Source organism: Cyprinus carpio, chromosome A8 (genome assembly GCF_018340385.1).
Source record: "Cyprinus carpio isolate SPL01 chromosome A8, ASM1834038v1, whole genome shotgun sequence".
Taxonomy (NCBI): domain Eukaryota; kingdom Metazoa; phylum Chordata; class Actinopteri; order Cypriniformes; family Cyprinidae; genus Cyprinus; species Cyprinus carpio.
This window is the reverse complement of record NC_056579.1, coordinates 17,946,874-17,967,515: the sequence shown is the minus strand read 5'-3', so window position 1 is coordinate 17,967,515 and position 20,642 is coordinate 17,946,874. Positions and strand designations below refer to the sequence as shown.

The 20,642-nt window shown below is 36.7% G+C and overlaps 1 protein-coding gene across 4 annotated transcripts in view; it reads left to right on the top strand.

Annotated features, from left to right (window-relative positions):
- LOC109108707 (glycerol-3-phosphate acyltransferase 2, mitochondrial-like) overlaps positions 1-20,642 on the top strand; it is a 41,711-nt gene that overhangs the window by 18,643 nt on the left and 2,426 nt on the right. For all 4 annotated transcript variants that reach the window (XM_042762584.1, XM_042762585.1, XM_042762582.1 and 1 more), the window contains 13 exons: positions 2,788-2,887; positions 5,188-5,373; positions 6,538-6,636; positions 9,999-10,081; positions 10,971-11,089; positions 11,202-11,272; positions 12,616-12,880; positions 14,723-14,865; positions 15,297-15,374; positions 16,439-16,564; positions 17,693-17,813; positions 17,965-18,033; positions 20,439-20,494. In XM_042762584.1, the coding sequence (XP_042618518.1) occupies positions 2,788-2,887; positions 5,188-5,373; positions 6,538-6,636; positions 9,999-10,081; positions 10,971-11,089; positions 11,202-11,272; positions 12,616-12,880; positions 14,723-14,865; positions 15,297-15,374; positions 16,439-16,564; positions 17,693-17,813; positions 17,965-18,033; positions 20,439-20,494 (1,516 nt within the window). The remainder of the gene's footprint in view (positions 1-2,787; positions 2,888-5,187; positions 5,374-6,537; positions 6,637-9,998; positions 10,082-10,970; positions 11,090-11,201; positions 11,273-12,615; positions 12,881-14,722; positions 14,866-15,296; positions 15,375-16,438; positions 16,565-17,692; positions 17,814-17,964; positions 18,034-20,438; positions 20,495-20,642) is intronic.

The following is a 20,642-nucleotide window of genomic DNA, read 5'->3' as shown; positions in this document are numbered from 1 at the left end:
TGTTATTACAAATGTAAATGTAAGGCTTGCTCCTCCTGTGACTTAAACGACTTTGTGATGATGATATATCCAGAAAGTAAATGTAGTCAGTTGCCTACAAAAAAAACAATTTATATAGTAAATTGTACTAGAAATGGCTTAATCCCTGGGCAGTCCACTTACTACTGAACTAAGGAACAGATTGAGAGACACACTGTGAAATTCTAACCTTGTCTCTGAATAGACATCAAGGGAAAAAAAAGTGCTGTGAAAGTGCAGTATATGGTCCCTTTAAAGGGTTAGTTCACCCAAAAATTTAAATTAGCCCATGAATTACTCCCCCTCAAGGCATCCTAGGTGTATATGGCTTTCTTCTTTCAGACGAATCCAGTCGGAGTTATATTAAAAATTGTCAAGTTGTTTAATGGCAGTCAGCAGGTTTTACAGTGCATCAGTCCAAAAGAAGTGAAATAAAGTGCATCCATCCATAATAAAAAGTGATTCACATGGCTCCAGGGGTTGAACAAAGGCCTCCAGTAGCGAATCGATGCATTTTTGTAAGAAAAATAACCATATTTAAAACATAACAATCAATTTAATCTAGCTTGTGCTCGTTGTACACGAGAAGCACTGGGCGGATGACGTAAGACGTCGGCGTTGCGCATGCGCCGCTCAGAAGTGATGAACGCGGAAGCACAGGGGAGAGATCAAAACAAAACAATGGTCACGAATTAGAAGTACAAATCAAGGCTTTATAAAGAAAAATGTCTGAGGATTTCGATATAAGCCAAGAGGAGACTGGTTTTCCTTTGCTAAATTAAGGAAACATGCTTGCTTTGATCCTGTAAACAAACGTTAGTTTTCACGAGACTCACCAGTGCATCCGCAATGCTATGTCTTACGCCTGTTTCACACTGCAAGTGAGCGTAACTACATTGTAACTGCAGCCGCAGATGCGCCAGAGTATTCACACTGGAAGTGTATGTAAAGCGTCACAGCAGCGGCTCCAAAGCTACATATTTCTTTATGAAGACAACTATAAATTTGTTTTTAGAGGTTGGTCAGTTATAAACTTGAATGTTTTGAAGTCTTGAAAGTTTGTTAACACGGGGATTCGGGTGTCAATGGTAAACAACAAAAACAGCTCCTGTCATTTTGTTTCAGTTATACTCAAGTGTAGAACATTTTTTATACTGTTTTTTTTTTTTTTTAATAATAATACATACTTTTACCCATATAGGCGCTTACCCAGATATGCGCTAATATCCAAGTTATAGCTCAGTGTATGTCCATAATCTCCATGTCCATTTCTTATAGAAGCTGTCAGTATGCTTTATGTAATTACTTGTGATTAAGCTCTGTTTTTGTAACTGATTGGGAAAAATGTGAGTTATTCATTGGATTTTAACTAATCGTTGGGCTAAGTAAGAATGTCAAAATGTATTTAGCCTATGTAGAGCTGAATAAAGAAAAGCAGGCTATGCATTTCTAGCCAATTGTAATTTAAATCTTAATATTTTTTCTTAGTTGTCAATAAGATTTATACAATTGTTTTGTGTCTATGTTCGTCTCGTGTCCTTATTTGTAAATTGTGCCTTGTTGTCCGTTTTTGTAACTGAAGACCTGGAATATTATTCATTCTATTTTAGGTAATTGTTAAGTGAGAATATTATGTTTAAGTCATTATTTGTTCATAGAGATTCATTTAAAAAAATGAAAAGGTGTGTTTATGCTCTGGTTATGTAACTGTGGAATGGAAAATAAATAAAAGGAGTAAGTTTATCACGTCAATCGTAAGTGTCACGTGTGCAATATTTACAGAAAACAATATTTACAGAAGCTGTCAATAATGAATGAATAATGAATTTTATATATACTCCATTGTAACTTAAGATCCTGAGCAAGATAAATTGTTCATTGTGAGTTTAATAAAAAAAAAATAATTTATAATAATAAAAGTTATAATTTGCTTATGGCAATAAAAAATTAAAAACAAGTTAAAATGGTTAAATCTTGTATACATATTTTTAATTCTTCATTTTCTTTCCTGACATACTCCAGTTCGTTATAAAACACGCTAGACATGCTTATTCTGTGCCTTTTTAGCACGTTTTGTGTGAAATCATGTTTATTTTCTCCATCAAAAGTGTGCTGTCTCTTTAATTGAGCGTCAGCAGTGCAGCAAAAATAGACTTGGCACCAAAACCCCCGCTTCACTGCTGCTCATGTGACGCTCTTGCTTGACGCTCACGTACTGCTCCTGCTGCCGGTGTGAATGCACTCATTGATAAACATGCACGCCTAAAAAATTTGCGCTGCTCATGCTTGCAGTGTGAAACCGGCGTTACGTCATCCTCCTGGAGCTGCTTCCGCGTACAACTGTTGGCCCAAGCTAGGTTAAAGTGATGATTACATTTTGAATATGGATATTTTTCTTAAAAAAAAAAACGCATAGATTTGCTACAGGAGGCCTTTGTTCACCCCCCGGAGCCAAGTGAGGCACTTTTGATTATGGATGGATGCGCTTTATTTAACTTCTTATGGACTGATGCACTGCAAATACCCGCTGACTGCCATTAAACAGCTTGGAAGATCAAACTCAGTTTTTAATATAAATCCGATTGGATTCATCTGAAACAAGGTAATCGTATACGCCTAGGATGGCTTGAAGGTGAGTAAATAATGGGCTTATTTTCATTTTTGTGTGAACTATCCCTTTAAGTCTCATCTATGCTGTTATTTGTTGGATTAATAACCTAAGTAATGTCCCATTAGTCACTGTTAATTGAGGCCGTTTTTTCTTCTCAGGTCCTTCCTTCAGAGGCTGGGTGTCGTCTTGCTTCCAGAAGGCAGTGAGTCAGAGCGAGATGCTGAGATGGACAGCCTCTATTCTCCAGTCATGACCTCCGTAAGCCCCCACAAAGTCTTAGTGTGCTGTTTTGCTTGAATTGCCAAGACTCAGCACACAATAAGACAAGTGAAACAGACTGTCACTTCAGGCTCTGAGCTGCTGGACCATACTTAAGATGGTTGCACAGACACACTGCTTTTGAATCCCATCGATACATTTTAGTCTCAAGACGGACAGTCCCCTGCATTTTTAGGGCAGGTGAGGCTGCATTAGTAACCTGCCCTTGATGGGTGCAGCGGTTCCCATGATGATGGGGCACCTGCGGACTGCAGATGTTTCATTGGGAGGTTGCATGAGTCGCTGAACCCATTACTCACTGATGCCTGGAGGTGGATAATAAATCTCCTCTGCCTCCAGATTTACTGTCAGAATCATACTGTTATCTAAATTTCTTGAAGGGAACATCTTATTAGCCGTTTATAAGAAATATTTACAAGAATTTGGACGTCCTGATTGTAAGAGCGGTTTTAAACAGGATTTGGCATAATCGGCATTAGTATCTTGATTGCAAGAAGAGCTGATATTAGTATTAATATGAAGGGCTTTGATTAGATATGTGCATTTGTACGACTTCTGACTGGCGTAAATGAACAGAGGAAATAATCTGTCATGCCTGGAATAGCATATGAGCTTATCAGGATTCTCAAGATGGATTTGGGAGAGATCTGGCTCTGTGTGTGTGTGTGTGTGAGAGAGAGAGAGTTAAAGAGTTTACAATATTGTCATTTACTCACCCTTATATAATTCAAAACTCGATGACACACTTTCTTGCATGAATCACAAAAGGAAAAATTTTGTAGAACGTTGCTGCTGTTCTTTCTCATATTTAAATGAGAACAGGAGTATCACTCACCCTCATGACGTTCCAAACCCACAAGGCTATTTTATCTTCAAAACACAAATGAAAAATTTTAATGAGACCTGAGAGATTTCTGTCTCTCCATTAAAAGTCATAATGCTTTAAAAAGTTAATTAAGTCATTGTAAAAGTAATCCACATGATTTGAGCAGTTTAATCCAAGTTTTACTGAAGTTACGATCATTTTATATGATGAACAGTTTTTACTTTTATTCTCATATAAACATTGATCAATACACATGTATAGAGCACATCAAATATGGAAAACAGAAGCTCAGCTGTACTTCCAGTCTCATTGGTTCTTGTGTGTTAAGCACATTTGGACATCAAATTTTGGTGAAATGGACAGAAATCTCTCAGGTATCATTAAACATTTTCATTTGTGTTTCGAAGATGGACATAACTCTTAAGGATTTGGAACGACATGAGAATGAGTAAATTATGATTTATGTATTATTACAGAGACAACAGACAAAACTATTTAGTGAAAATTAATAACAGCCAGGTGAACATGAGTGTGACCAACGATTGACCGTGGAGTCTTTCACATATGGAAATGAAGTCTAAAAAAAAATCTCCCAGATGTCAGGCTTTCTAAAAATTCAAACAATCATATCATTACACTAATGCATCTCCCTCACACCTGTATGGTGTTTCACTTAATACAAATTTGAAGCACACAAGAACTAAAATCCTTTTCATTAATTGAAATAAAGCTATTTTTTTTTATGAAAAAAACAAACTAATAATAATAAAAGGCAAATAGCAAAATTAAATTAAATAGCTAAAATTAAAATATAAAAAGAAAAATTAAATCTAATTCAAAATGAATACTTTAATGGAATTTAAATAATAGTAAAATAACTAACACTGGTTTAAATATGTGCAAGCATTGTTAAGATTTGAGAGCCTTTTTTTTACTACTTAAGTGCAGCCTGTTCATTACATACATAACACAACTTAAAATATCACATGAATCATTTCTGTGGTGTTTTATTGTCCTTTTTGGACAAACTTGACAGCCCCGTTCACTGCATGTAATGCTGACGAAACATTCTCCTGAATTTTTCCCTGTGCTTCATGGAAGAAAGTTAGTGAGCCGTATGGGTTTAGAACGATGCAAGCGTGAGTAAATAATGACAGAATCATCATAATAATTTGTCCAAGCGTGAGAAAAGTGCCATTTTATTCTATAGAGGTATCAACTTGCCACTTTCTCTCTTGCTAGAGCACATTTAATCTGTCTCTTCTGTCCCACACAAATGCTTGCCTCAAACATACAGGCTTTCAATTAGATTTTTATTAGACTGATTTTGCAGATATTGCTGTTCATTTTTTTTCTGCTTCATATCGCTTCCTCATCATAAAACTGTCCAGGCTAACTATTTTCCCATAAACATTTTCATCTCTCATTTCTCCTCTTTTGTTCCACTCCACAGTTCACAGGCGAGCTGTTACGGGAGGGGGCCTCTCTCAGCGTGGGCATCTGTGGGTCCAGAGGTCACGGCGGGCAGTGGCTGGCGCGTGTACATCAAGCCATCAGTGACGGTCTAGTGCCTGATGTTAGCATCGTGCCAGTGGGCATTTCCTACGATTGCCTCCCACGCTACTTTACACGTCCACAGGTGACGACCTTAGTATTCATAATGACCTCTATCAGACAATCAGCATCAGCGCAGGGGGCTATTAAACAAATCCGTAAACAAATTACAAACACTTAGATTCACATTAACCTGACAGAGGCAAACATGACAATGTGCTCCTAAACAATGATCACAGACTTTGTCTCTTAAGTATTACACTTTGTCATGTAACTCTGCAGTCAGTTTTGCTACCAATATGAGTGATGCCTTAAAACATGCAGCTTGTTTTGGAAAGGTGTGCTACTGATTTTTCAAGCGATCAGAAAAAGATCATTAGTAGAAAGTCATTCGTTTTAGTTATTATTTTTTACTAAGGTCCAATTAACCACCCAGAGCACCCTAGCAACCACTTAGCAATGCCCTAGCAACCACACAAAACACTCTAGCGGCCATCCATAACATGGTAGCAACCTCTTAGCATTGCCTTAGCATCCACACAGAGCACCATAGCAACCACTTATCAATGTAGTGGCAACCAAGAAATAATTAGCACCTACCTAGCATTATCCTAGCGACCACCCAGAACACTGTAGTGGCCACCTAGCAGCATCCTAAGCAAACAACACAAACAACATTATTCTAGCAACTATACAGAACACACTAGTGACCACCCAGAACACCCTAGTGACCACCTTGCATTGTTTTAGTAAATACCCAGCATTATCCATGCAACATTACAGAAGGGCACTATTGAACACTCAGAAGTCTTGCACAGGAATTGCAGTTGTGTAATTTTGTATTTGTAATTCCTGAAGTGAGCTGATTCATTACATAGTAATATGCAGCTATATTTGGATAATTATAATCAGATGGTGTGTTTTTTCATTTTGATTTGATGATTTTGAATATTCAGCTTGTGAGCTGTGTTTTCTAATGGTACAGACGCAGCTAGAATGTGTCAACTCACATTTAGAGAAGAAGAGCAGGATAAAGAGAAATCCATATTATTGCATGCATCCATTTTAAATAGACGGCAGTTATTATAGTGATTACAGCCACTAATGTCTCCTCTAATGGCTCTTCACCATTAAAGCGATGTGAAGATCGGAATAGTTTTCTCGAATTAGATCCAAGTCATTTCATCAGACTATGTGTGAGTGGCAGCGTTTGAGTGAGGATTTTTTAATTTGTTTGTGTGGTCTCGAGGCCGGCGTGATGTCTGCTCTGCGGTTTGCTGTCTCCCTGCTGAAGGGTGGTCACAGAGGAAGTGTAAGGATCCATTTTGCACAGGCTTTCTCTCTGAAGGTATGACTCACACACGAGCAATTACACACATGAGCTCATCCATACACACTCTCGACAAATAAAAAATAATCATTTGATACAAATGCAGAACCTTAACGCAGTGGTTTTCTGCTGCTGGGTGGCCAAACTGTTCTGATAGGGTCACAGAAAGCAGGGGAAATAATAAATGCAAATAATAAAATGCATCTAGCCATATACAGGTGCATCTCAATAAATTAGAATGTCGTGGAAAAGTTAATTTAAGTAATTCAACTCAAATTGTGAAATTTGTGTATTAAATAAATTCAGTGCACACAGACTGAAGTAGTTTAAGTCTTTGGTTCTTTTAATTTTGATGATTTTGGCTCACATTTAACAAAAACCCACTTTTTTAAAAAATTTAGAATATGGTGACATGCCAATCAGCTAATCAACTCAAAACACCTGCAAAGGTTTCCTGAGCCTTCAAAATGGCCTCTCAGTTTGGTTCACTAGGCTACACGATCATGGGGAAGACTGTTGATCTGACAGTGGTCCAGAAGACAATCATTGACACCCTTCACAAGGAGGGTAAGTCACAAACATTCACTGCCAAAGAAGCTGGCTGTTCACAGAGTGCTGTATCCAAGCATGTTAACAGAAAGTTGAGTGGAAGGAAAAAGTGTGGAAGAAAAAGATGCACAACCAATCGAGAGAATTTTGAAGTTTTTGAAAATGTTGAAAATTTTGGAGCTCTTCATGCTTCCTTCTGCTGACCAGCTTTTTGAAGATGCTGATTAAATGAACATACTTTCCAGAAGGCCAACAATTCACTAAAATTGTTTTTTTTTTTTTTTTTTTTTTTTTTTTTTTTTTTATTGGCCTTATGAAGTATCCTAATTTGTTGAGTGAATTGGTGGGTTTTTGTTAACTGTGAGCCAAAATCATCACAATTAAAAGAACCAAAGACTTAAACTACTTCAGTCTGTGTGCATTGAATTTATTTACAAGTTACAAATTTACAAGTTTCACAATTTGAGTTGAATTACTGAAATGAACTTTTCCACGACATTCTAATTTATTGATATGCACCTGTAATTCTGCATATTAAGTATAGTGATGCAAATTGGCTATTAAAAATAAAAAGGAGGAGAATAATTATTAAATTTGCATATTCATCCAGTGATTGGTAATAAAGCCAACATTAGGGTTTTTGGCAATACCACAATTTTAGTAGTTGATATCAATACCTAAAATTTCTCTTGCTGTATTCCACAGCAAAATATGGTATAGAATTTAAAAATATGTTAATAAGCTATTGAAAATTTCCTTTAAAAAAGTTAAATAAAATCAGTATCATTAATTACGAATTAAAATACTTTATTTTCGAAAGAAATTAATACAAATTAATACAATTTTAATGCAAATAATACAAGATACAAAATAAAGACTGTTCCTTTGAACATTGTTCATCAAAAAAATCCTGAAAAAAACTATCACAATTTCCACAAAAATATTCATTAGAACTAATAATAATAAGATAATAAAAGTAAATGTTTCTTTAATAGCAAATCAGAATATTAGAATGATTTCTGAAGAATCATGTGACACTGAACACTGGAGTAATGATGCTGAAAATCACAGGAATAAATTACATTTTAAAATATATTCAAATAGAAATTTAAATTGCAATGATATTTCACAATATAACTCTTTTTTTTTTTTTTTTTACTGCATTTTTAATTAAATAAATTCACCCTTGGTGTACATAAGAGACTTCTTTCAAAAGCATTTAAAAATTCTCACCAACCCTAAACATCTGAACGGGAGTGCAAGTAAACTCAAGTAGTTGTTTAAAAAGGGAAAAGTCTGTGATAAAATAAAATACAAGCAATGGAACCAATAATATAGGACAAAGATGAAACAATGTTCAAAATAAATATATTGAAATGACTGGTATAGTCGTTTGCCAAGATATAATATTGATTTAATTGTTTTTTTTATTTTATTTTCATTCTTTTTTTTTTTTTTATTGAGGTTTTATTAAAGCTGCTAAAGTTATCCATCCAAGAGCAGTGAGACTAAACTTGTTTTATTTCTAATACTATAGTTTGATTGATATTGAATAACTATGTGAATGACCTAAGGCACATATGCACTTTTTTTAGCATTTTTTCAGAGTATGAATACACACATAAGCGGCTGCATGTCAGACAGCATAAAATTGACATAGTATATGACACACTTTGGTGTCCTGTTACTAAAGCATGAGAGTCACAAATCTCATGTTTTTGTTGTGAAGACGACATTGTTGTACCTATGCAGTTTGTGATGATAAACTTCATGTGCAAATTTAAAGATTCTTATTTTTTATTTTTGTGTAGTAAATGTATCTATGACTGCCATTTAAACATCTTAAATCTGGGACTTGAATCAAAACCAGTTGAGAACCACCACCTTAAAGGGACAGTTCACCCAAAAATTAAAACTACCCCCTGATTTACTCACCCTCAAGTCATCCTAAGTGTATATGACTCTTATTTCAGACGCATACAATCGGAGTAACATTAAAAATGGTCCGGCTCTTCCGAGCTTTATAATGGCAGTGAATGGTGGTTGAGATTTTGAAGCCCAAAAGAGTGTATCCATCCATCATAAAAAGTGCTCCACATGGCTCCGGAGGTTAATAAAGGCCTTCTAAAGAGAAAAATATCCATATTTAAAACTTTATAAACCTTAATCTCTATCTACTGCTAACTGTCGTATGTGTGTTCATGAGAGAGTGGTGTTCCAGCAGATGTTGTTGTAGTTGTAGCGTAAACTCCAGTGAGAATATCTAGTCTCATGAGAACCAAGTTTTGTTTACAGCAAAGGAAAACCAGTCTCCTCTTGGCTTATAATGAAATCATTTTTCTGTGTTCGTCACTTCTCACTGGTGTTTATGCTGCATTTACATCCTACAGCATCCGCTGAAACGCCAGTCTCTCCTGAACATGCATATGATTGTTAGCGGAAGCTAGAGATTTATAGCTATGATTACCATTTATAAAGTTTTAAATGCGGATATTTTTCTTACACAAAAGCATCGTTTCGCTTCAGAAGGTCTTTATTAACCGCTGGAGCCGTGCGGAGCACTTTTTATGATGGATGGATGCACTCTTTTTGGATTGATGGTTTCGATGATGGTTGGATGGATTTATGTTTGTTGTTAGTGCCAGGACATTTTTTAATATAACTCTGATTGTATTTGTCTGAAAGAAAGCCATATACAACTGGCTTTAGGGTGAGTAAATCATGGGCTAATTTTCATTTTTGGGTGAACTATCCCTTAATGCAACGTCTCAATTGAAGTGTATGTATGAGCACGGTGGAAAAGTTTTTACACTCTCTCTCCACTCTGTCAGGAGATGTGCCAGAGTGGAAAGTGTCGTGTGGATGGAGGGCGCCCCCTACAGGACCTGCTGTTGACCGCCATACTGCAGGACAGGTCTCTTCAATCTCTCTGTTCTTAGATCCCATTTGCAGCATTCAACTCTTCATCCATCTCTTCCTATTTGCCCCCGCAACATCTGTTGTCCCATATGGTCAAAGATGAAAAGCTCACACCTTTCACTTCAAACCATTCATTCATGCTGCTTCCTCCACTGTAGATTTTCTTGTCAGTTATGATGGTCTGTGGAGTTCTGGACCTCCAGTTCAGTTCTTCTTCACCTGTGTTTATCTGACATGCACAACGGGTAAGACAGAAAAAATAAGAAAAATAACAGGAAGCATAAACATTAACAGAAGGATGCTGGCTTGAGAATGATGGACGATACCTTTCAGTCCACTTCAGCCAGTTCAACATATCGCTTTCTTTGAACTTCCTGTCTAACTGAGACTCCAGTCTGCTGAAGCAGACCTCCAGAGCCACATGCTTAAAACATTTCTGCAGTGCAATCATTTTAAGCAAGTTCTTGGGAGATGTCAGTTATTCCAACTCCAGCTCGTAATAAGCTGGAATATCCTGGAAAATCTTCAAAGAGCTTCTCATCTGCTGTTCAGTCTCTTCCGAGAGCCTCAGGGGTTGTTATATGTTTTAAAGCGGCAAATCCACAGCGGGAGGCCTTATCACGAAGACTCAGCCCTGCGGGCTCGGCATTTGCATTTTGACGTATTTTAATTTATCGTTGTAAAGCCTTTTGTTGTACACGTTAGGGAGCGAGAACAATGAACAGTCAAGTTACACAGTCTCAGGAGGTTTGCAGAGGACTGTAATGTAAATTTAATGCTGAAATCAAGGCAGTGAGGCTGTTTCAGAGAATGAAACCACTTTATGTATATATATTTTAGACAAAGTATGTTGTAATAAAATGAAATGCCATTTATCTCATCAGGATGGACTCCATCTTCAGCCAGAAGGATGTTTCCTGGCTCCTCCCTCCCGCTGTCATGCCTGAACTGTGTCCTGCTGATAGACAGCAGACTATCGCACTGACTCTTCATTTGATGTACTGTGAGTCTGTTCAACACACGCAAGCTCTCAAAGATCAAACTCTTGCACTTTAATAATCGTTACTTTGGGTTTGAGGCTAAGTCCTGTGTGTGTGTGTGATGTTTTTTTAAAGCTTCAACTACAACTATGGCCGTCATGTCTACCAGTCTGGTGTCCTGTTTGCTGCTCCACAAGCATCGCAAGGTGCGTTTTAAAAACTCCTCTATTACTACTTATTATTAATATGACTTTTACTATTACATATATTTGCTGCTCCACAAGCATCGCAAGGTGCGTTTTAAAAACTCCTCTATTACAGATAATGAATTAAAAAGTGAGTGCTTTTAAAAGCTTGTTTATTAAGCAAATTAAGTGGTATCTTTGAAAACTAATGTTACTAGTTGGCCTCTATTGGTGCTCTGCAGTGATATATACCTTAAAGTACTGTAGTTTTAAACCTGTTTTTTTACAACAATAATAATAATAATACTACTATATACACCTCATACACCTCATTGATATTTGTTGTTAATATTTCATATGTGAGATTCATATTATAGTAATAAGTAATAATAATAATTAACAACAAGGCCCAGGCTAAGCAGTTCTGCTGCTAATTATTTAACACACTGGGGTTTGTGAGGGACTGCAGGGAGTTTGTGAGTTAATGAAAGCTAATACTGACATGACTAAAATGTAAAAGAAAAATAAGTAAATAGTTTCATAATAAAAAATAAATCGAAATACAGCACTTACTAAAAAATAAAATTAAAAATAAACCTTTGTTTACCTTCTTTATGTAACTTTTTATCAACATTACAGGAGCATGAACACGTTTTAAAAACTCCTCTATTACTACTTATTATTAATATGACTTTTATTTTTTAGTTTAAAGTGTTTGGCTTGCTGAAAAGTTTGGAATCCCTGATTTAACAGATATGATAATTATCACAACACAAATCTGTGTTTGCCATATTTACGTGCTCTGTGTATTAAACAAAGCTACATTAAACCGTGTCTACACTCTATATCAATAAAAGTGACTAACTTATATCTGTTCATATAAAGTGAATTATACCTCTTCAGAAAAAAGCTTGATTCATACAAATAACATTTATGATTTCTTCTTATGCTTTTTGAAGCTTGAAGATGTTAAAGTAGACTTTTAATGGATGAACAAAAATTATATTAAAAATAGTATTTAAAAATATCTTCATTTGTATTCCAAAGATGAATGAATGTAATATGTAAGTAAATGACTTCCTTCATCTTTGCAACACAAGAAATTTTAATATAATTTTTAACATTTGTAATTGCATGTGTGTATATACACTGTATTGACTGGTACGTACAAATAAAAATCATTTATTACCAGCTAATACAAACTCTAGCAACCAGTTAACATCCATGACTGGATATCTTTTATAATAGCATCTTAATTTGTTTATTAATCATCCACTGGTTGTAGATGATTCATACAAGCATCAAACATGATTCGGCTTGCTTTAATGATGTTGCTAATGATTGTAACGATCTTCCTTTCTCAGGGTGTGCGTGTGTCCGTGCTGTGCAGGGACATCTGTTGGCTGTTGGAGGAGGTGTTGTTCAGAAACATAGACGTGGGTTATGGTGGCTCTCTGGTTGGGTTGGTGCTTCACGCGCTCTCTCTGCTCCGCCCGTATCTGCTGCTGGCTGCTGCTCCGCCCACAGGAGAACCCATCATCGCACCCCGGCCCGATCCAGACTCTCTGCTTATACTGAGCCAACACTGCGATTTGCTCACGCACGTCTTCATACACGAGGCTGTAGGAGGTGGGTAAAGTGTGTTGCAGATGGAGGCAAGGACACTTGCTGTTGGCAGGCGTCACGCACCTATCTTTTTTTTTTTTTTTTTTTTTTTGAGGGGGCATCCGTGGGAGTCCTGGCTCATTTACTATAACTTGGCGAGATAAGACATGATGACTAAACAAAAGAAAACTTTCAGTAGGGCTTTCACAATTATCAAATTATACGTGGCCAAAAGAATTTATGATAACAATAAATTGTGATATTCATAGAAATCTTGAAAAAATAAAACATATTATAATAAACAGCATGCTGTACAAAAAATTTATTCACCGAAGTATACGTTTTCTATGTATCCCTTTTAAGAGATTAAAATACTAGTCTTATTGATCTATTAAGAGATTGAAATATGAGTCGCTATTGTTTTTAAGAGATTAAAATATTAGTTGCTATTCTTCTATTAAGAGATTAAAATGTTAGTAATGTTCTATTAATAGATCAAAATATTAGTCCTTTTGATCTATTAATAGATTAAAATGTTAGTAATGTTCTATTAAAGTGGTCCTTATGTATTGTGCTCTTTTACAAGGTCTTGATTTTGTTTTGGGGGTGTACTAGAACAGGCTCTCATACTAGGTTGTTCGAAAAACATATTTTTCACGTATTTTACATTATTACAACACCTCTTTCCCCAGTCTGGCATGAACGGCTGGAATAGTTCCTGCATCAAATGAAGGCCCGCCTTCTGAAAGATGAAATGTGCTGTAATTGGTTAGCTGGGCCAGTCTGTGCTGTGATTGGTTAGCTGGACCAGTGTGTGTTGTGATTGACAGCACTCGGTGCCTGGTCAGGAAATGTCATGCCCCTTACCATAGCTGCCTGCAAGCTTCAGTGTAAATATTGTCAAAATCAAATCAATTTGAGCCTGATTTAAACCCGGATGATTGTAACCACTATAAGCTCATCTGCCTTGGGAACACTTGCGTGTCTCTGACATAGTGATAACACTCGTTGCGTTCTCTAGTGCACCTCAACCAGGTCTCGTCCCATTCGTCGATCTTTGTGATATCACAAATCCCAGAAAATATGTGTTGTAGTCCAAACGAGTCGTTCGTTGTAGTTTTTGAAAAGTGATTTCTGTTCTATTAATAGATTAAAATATTAGTAATGTTGAATGAAACGGACATTACTCATGAGAGTTCAGCTCTGTGTGCTTTTTATTTTGAAATATCATCATCGCCAATAACTGGTATATCACAACACCTCTAATTAACGCACTGACAATATAAATATATTTATATATTTCTTCTTATTATCACAATACAATTTAATGCATCAATGCAGATTAAAAGTGATTTATTTAAAAACATAATCTTAAAATAATCTTGGGATTATATTATAAGAATTAATATCGAGTTCAAATGAAGATCACACAAAATAAGAATATATATATATATATATATATATATATATATATATATACTGTATATACATGTACCCATATTTGTTATGTTTTTTAATATTACTGGGTTAATTCTAATACCTTTAATAATATCATTTTATTGATTTTCAGTTTAAAGATCTGCAGAAGATTCAGATTGATTTGACTCACCGATTTTCATGAATCAATGATTGTTTTAGATGAACACTTTATTTACCAACAATAAGTGTTTGAATATTTCTTTAACAAAACAAGATACAAATAACAAAAAAAAAAAAAAAAAAACTTGGCTCAATAATCTAGGAGGCACATGTCCAGTTTGAATGTGTTGATGTTGATGTGTTTGGACTGAGTCACGTTTGCACCACAGCAGGGTTTATTGACAGTGCTAATCCTGAAGGCTTCTGTGTGTGTGTGTTTGTGTAAAGCGTGTGCTGTCTCAGCCATGCTGAGTGAGGTTGTAGGCTGTGGAGGTGGTGGAGACCCGGAGTTTGATGTTGTTCTGGGCCAGGAAGAACTTACCGAGAAAAGCCTTCAACTCACACATCTACTGTCACCCGGCTTCGTACCGGTGAGTCTCACTCAAACACACACAAGGGCATCTCACTATGATGTCTGTTATCACGCTGACGCTAGCAGTGAATCAAATAGCCTTCTTTCTCTTCAGTCAGTCAGAAAAAAAGCCTCATTTATTTTTCATACAGTCTCCAAATATCTCTCTCATGCTTCCAATCGATCAGCCGCTCCCCATCTGTTCCCCTATGTTATTCTCTATTTGTGTCTCTTAAATTTAGTTTCCCATTCAAGGGTTATTCAGCGGTTGGAATAGCATGGGTAATTATTGCCAGGACATTTTACACTTGCAACAGCAAATAAACACTTGTAAAGGTTGTGAAATGTCAACAAGAACAAAAACACTACACAACTAATTATCTCTCCTCCTGTCGATCTGCTCGTATCTGTCTGTCTGTCCATCCATCTCTTCGTCTGTCTCTCTCTCAGCCATGTCAAACCGCTCATGGCTTCGCTCTTGATGTGGTGGACAGCATGGTGCGTTGCGGGGTTCTTGTTATGGAGGAGGTAAGACACCTGCATTAACAAACAAACACATTCATCCTCTGATCACAGTTAGTCTTCACACATGCGGCGTTTTCAAAATCCTCATCACTGCTCAGTCCAAAGGGGTTTTTCGACGGCTGATCCTAATTTTCTAGAGAATAGAGTAGCTGTCACGTATTTATATAGCATAAATATATCATAATAATAATATTTTACAATATATATTATAATATATTATTTTGGGAATAATTTTTATAATGTATATTTTATCAGATATTTACAATTACTGCCGAAACATGACTAAACAAAAACCGGGACAGGTTGACTAATTATGATAAAAACTGAAAAGGATATTTGGCACAAAAAAAAAAAGGCAGACAAAATTAACATTACTATTTTGGTAATCACACTTTAAAATATGATAATAGAGTTTATACATGATTCTTTAAAAGGTCAGGTATGACAAAGAAGAGAAACCACATTTAAAAGACCAAGTGTTATATTATTTTCCTTACGGACTACAATAGAGCATGACATGAAATGACAGATAATGATTATTTTTAGTATCATTGATAAGGCTGTTGGTAGTTTTTTGGCACTGGCACAATGGCAAAAACGTCTGTGCCACTCGGCCAAAGCAGGCACACTACTTATCAGCTGATACCAGTTATCTTAAAATAGATATTTTTCTATATTATATAATTGGAAATAAATAAATGCAGAGACGATTATTCAGCCTGGTCAGTTTACAGTATCACACCATCACAAATGTCGTTTTTCTGAATTTTTACAGAAAAGTGAATTCACAGAGACGTGGCCAAAAATACAGTTTTCACTCCACTGCCCAAACATCTAGCAAGCTGTCAGACTCAATCTAATCTCTGACATGCTGACCGTTTGGTCTGTGTCCATTTATTTTCAAGTGCCATAAGAGTTTTCAGCAGAATGATTTACGAACACCCACAGAGGTGAAAGCTATTTTTGTTTGTCTGTGGTTAAAGGTCATTTCAACCCTAAACTGATCCTTTTGCAGCTTGTTTGTGTGTGTTTTTAGATGTGAACTGCTTGTTTGTGTGTGAATGTAGGTTCAGAAGGATACCCCAGTGTGTGACTTCATGAAGAAGCAGGGTGTGTTGTCATGGGCTGTTTCAGACAATCCTGACCAGAGCAGCGATTCAGACTGTGAGGAACCAGACGCACGCTCTTATAAGGTACACAAACCCACAGACAGCAAAGTTTAGAGCATACAGTGTTTTGGATCTGAATATTTTTGTTGATAATCATATATTCAGATTCACAGTGCTCTCAGTCGTTCGACACTTTGGATCCAGAGTTTAAGCGAGTTGAAATCCACTCACAAACACTAAAACGCAAACATCAGACACACACAGACAGACAAAACAGAGTTAAAACTAAGACAGACAGTTCAGAGATGCGGCTCTTGAAGTCTGATGTCTGTGTGCATGTTTCTCAGTATTTCAGTAGCTGTGCGATTAATTCTGAATGAAGAGAAGAACAGGAAGGGAACGTCTTTGGCGTGAGCTTGCAGGAGAGGAGCTGCTGTGGATTGTGTCTTCTGTTGCATCAGAACCTCAAGCAGACATTTTGAACAATTTTTTCATCTAGAAGGGAACGCTGTGTTATGATTAATTTATTTGTTTATAATATGTGTGAATTTTATATTTTTATTACATGTATATAAAATATAAATAATTATAATTTAAATAAATCAGGGCTCGCAAAATTTCCAAATCCCTGGTAGCCCTTCGGGCAGGCATTCTTCAGGTTTTGGTAGCCCAAAATGAATTTAACTAGCCCGAATAAAAAAAGACATCGGCTGAACTTTACTGTGGACAAATCAGCATGATGAGCAAAAACTATTAGCATATCGGGATGTAACGATTCAATAAACTTACGATGCGATAAAATTCACAATACAGATTACACCATACAATTTTCCTACAATTTATTTATATATTTATTTTTATACAAAATGAGATTTAATACAAATTATAAATGAAAAGGTGAAATTTATTATTAACGAGGTTGAAAACAGTAGTGCTGTAATGTTTTAGATTCAACTACAATATAATAGTGACTTTTCTCTGAAGCGACTTACAAATGAGGACAATAAAAGCAATCAAAGCAACAAAGATTTTTTTTGGATGAATATTTTATGTATAGTGTTGATTGTTTTATTTAAGTCCATTTTTTTTCTTTCTTTCTTGAAGTCTATAAATACACCCAAACAACATCTGTTACCTAACTAATAATAACCTTTGCATGTTTTCTCATTGTGCTCTACCTTTCTGCTCTTTTCCCTCTCTCTCTGTTTCTAGTTGAGTCAGCCGTCTCAGTGCCCAGAGCTGCTGTTCTTCTGCTGTAGTTTACTGAGTGTCCGGCTGAGAGCTCTGTGCTGGGCACTAGAAAGCCTCCATTACCTCCCCTCACCTGTCACAGGTTAGCACACACACACACAAACTCTGACCTCTGCCCAAACAGCGGTGTTGCCATGTGTGATGAGTAAGTGTGCTTTGGCAGCATCACTGTCACTGTTCACACTGAGTGTGAACAACGAAGTGTTTATAACCTAAAAAAACCTTTATCTTAGAGAGAGACTGTTTGAGCCAACTACACACACACTTGAAGAACCGAGCTCAGCTGGAAAAAGCGCACTACGGTAGGAGACAAAAACACGCTTTTCATTTTCCACTCACCACCATGAAGCGAAAGGATTTCCAATTTGAGTTTACATCCTCGGTCCTCACTGAGATCTGTTTTAAACAGAGAACATCCATCTTGATTGATCCAATCACAAGTGGTCAGCATAGACAATAAAAACGGATCAGATAGATGAGCACATCTGGTCCCCCAAGAATGCCTCATGACCTTAAAACTGAATCAAGTAACGATGTTTTCCTCTTTGCTTTTGCAACATGGCATTCCTCAAAGGAAGTGGTTGAAAATACACCATGGAAGCTGGTTTGTTTTCTTTACCAAAACCATTGATTTCATCATCAGACTCAGCTTTAAAACTCAAAATATGTTGTTGTTTTTTTTCTTAAATGGACTGTGCAATGATGACGTTATAGAAATAATGTTGTTGTTTTGGAATGTAATTACTAATTTATATCCTTAGAATGATTTTTTAATGTAATTACTAATTTCAAAACATTCTTCTTCTACTGAACTGGAAATTACTCTCAAAAAATTAGCATATCATGAAAAGGTTCTCTAAACGAGCTATTAACCTAATCATCTGAATCAACTAATTAACTCTAAACACCTGCAAAAGATTCCTGAGGCTTTTAAAAACTCCCATCCTTGTTCATTACTCAAAAACCGCAATCATGGGTAAGACTGCTGACCTGACTGCTGTCCAGAAGGCCATCATTGACACCCTCAAGCGAGAGGGTAAGACACAGAAAGAAAATTTCTGAATGAATAGGCTGTTCCCAGAGTGCTGTATCAAGGCACCTCAGTGGGAAGTCTGTGGGAAGGAAAAAGTGTGGCAAAAAAACACTGCAGAACGAGAAGAGGTGACCGGACCCTGAGGAAGATTGTGGAGAAGGACCGATTCCAGACCTTGGGGGACCTGCGGAAGCAGTGGACTGAGTCTGGAGTAGAAACATCCAGAGCCATCGTGCACAGGCGTGTGCTTTTGAACCAGAAACAGCTGCAGAAGCGCCTGACCTGGGCTACAGAGAAGCAGCACTGGACTGTTGCTCAGTGGTCCAAAGTACTTTTTTCAGATGAAAGCAAATTTTGCATGTCATTCGGAAATCAAGGTGCCAGAGTCTGGAGGAAGACTGGGGCGAAGGAAATGCCAAAATGCCTGAAGTCCAGTGTCAAGTACCCACAGTCAGTGATGGTCTGGGGTGCCATGTCAGCTGCTGGTGTTGGTCCACTGTGTTTTATCAAGGGCAGGGTCAATGCAGCTAGCTATCAGGAGATTTTGGAGCACTTCATGCTTCCATCTGCTGAAAAGCTTTATGGAGATGAAGATTTCGTTTTTCAGCACGACCTGGCACCTGCTCACAGTGCCAAAACCACTGGTAAATGGTTTACTGACCATGGTATTACTGTGCTCAATTGGCCTGCCAACTCTCCTGACCTGAACCCCATAGAGAATCTGTGGGATATTGTGAAGAGATAGTTGAGAGATGCAAGACCCAACACTCTGGATGAGCTTAAGGCCGCTATCGAAGCATCCTGGGCCTCCATAACACCTCAGCAGTGCCACAGGCTGATTGCCTCCATGCCACGCCGCATTGAAGCAGTCATTTCTGCAAAAGGATTCCCGACCAAGTATTGAGTGCATAATTGAACATAATTATTTGAAGGTTACTTTTTTTGTATTAAAAACACTTTTCTTTTATTGGTCGGATGAAATATGCTAATTTTTTGAGAATTTGGGGTTTTCATGAGCTGTATGCCAAAATCATCAGTATTAAAACAATAAAAGACCTGAAATATTTCAGTTGGTGTGCAATGAATCTAAAATATATGAAAGTTTAATTTTTATCATTACATTATGGAAAATAATGAACTTTTATCACAATATGCTAATTTTTTGAGAAGGACCTGTATAATGACTATTAAAATAAGAACTGTTAAGAAACCAAACTGGCAAAGAGGAATTATTAAATTCTTTAGGATTCTCATACCTGCCTATTAATCCCTTCAGAAATGGTCACAGAAAATGTATTTGAGACACGTTACCACTTCATATAAAGAACTTGTGATTGGATTACCAAACAGATCCCCAGTAGCTACTATTATATGTATACAATAATGAATCCAATAGTAATTTGATTGATGCCTCAGTCTGACTGAAAAGCCTTCATGTCAACACCTGAATCAATCCAATTGAGCTTGACTGGATTGGATTTTGATTTTGGATTTCTCTGTGTTACTGGGTAATCTGACTCTGCTGAAGACTAGAGCCTTGATGTTTTATAAGAGAGTTGCTGCACATCAGATTGTATTCCAGCATTATTAAATAATACCTCAGTGCAGAAGTTCTGGTTTCATTTGATCGCCCCAGTGCTGTATATTTGATCTATTTGTGTAAATCTTCTGTAGAGAGCTCATCTATTGACTTGGTGAGATTGGTGCTTCGTACCTTCATTGATCTTGGGGTAAGTGATTCTATACACACTAACAAGAAGCCCTACAGAAGCTGTAAATAAAAGCGCAAGGCCAGATAAACCGAGGGCAGTAAAGTCTAACATATCTAGCAGGTGTTGTAATAAAGGAAAGTTAATTTGGCCTCTGGGGAATAAACAG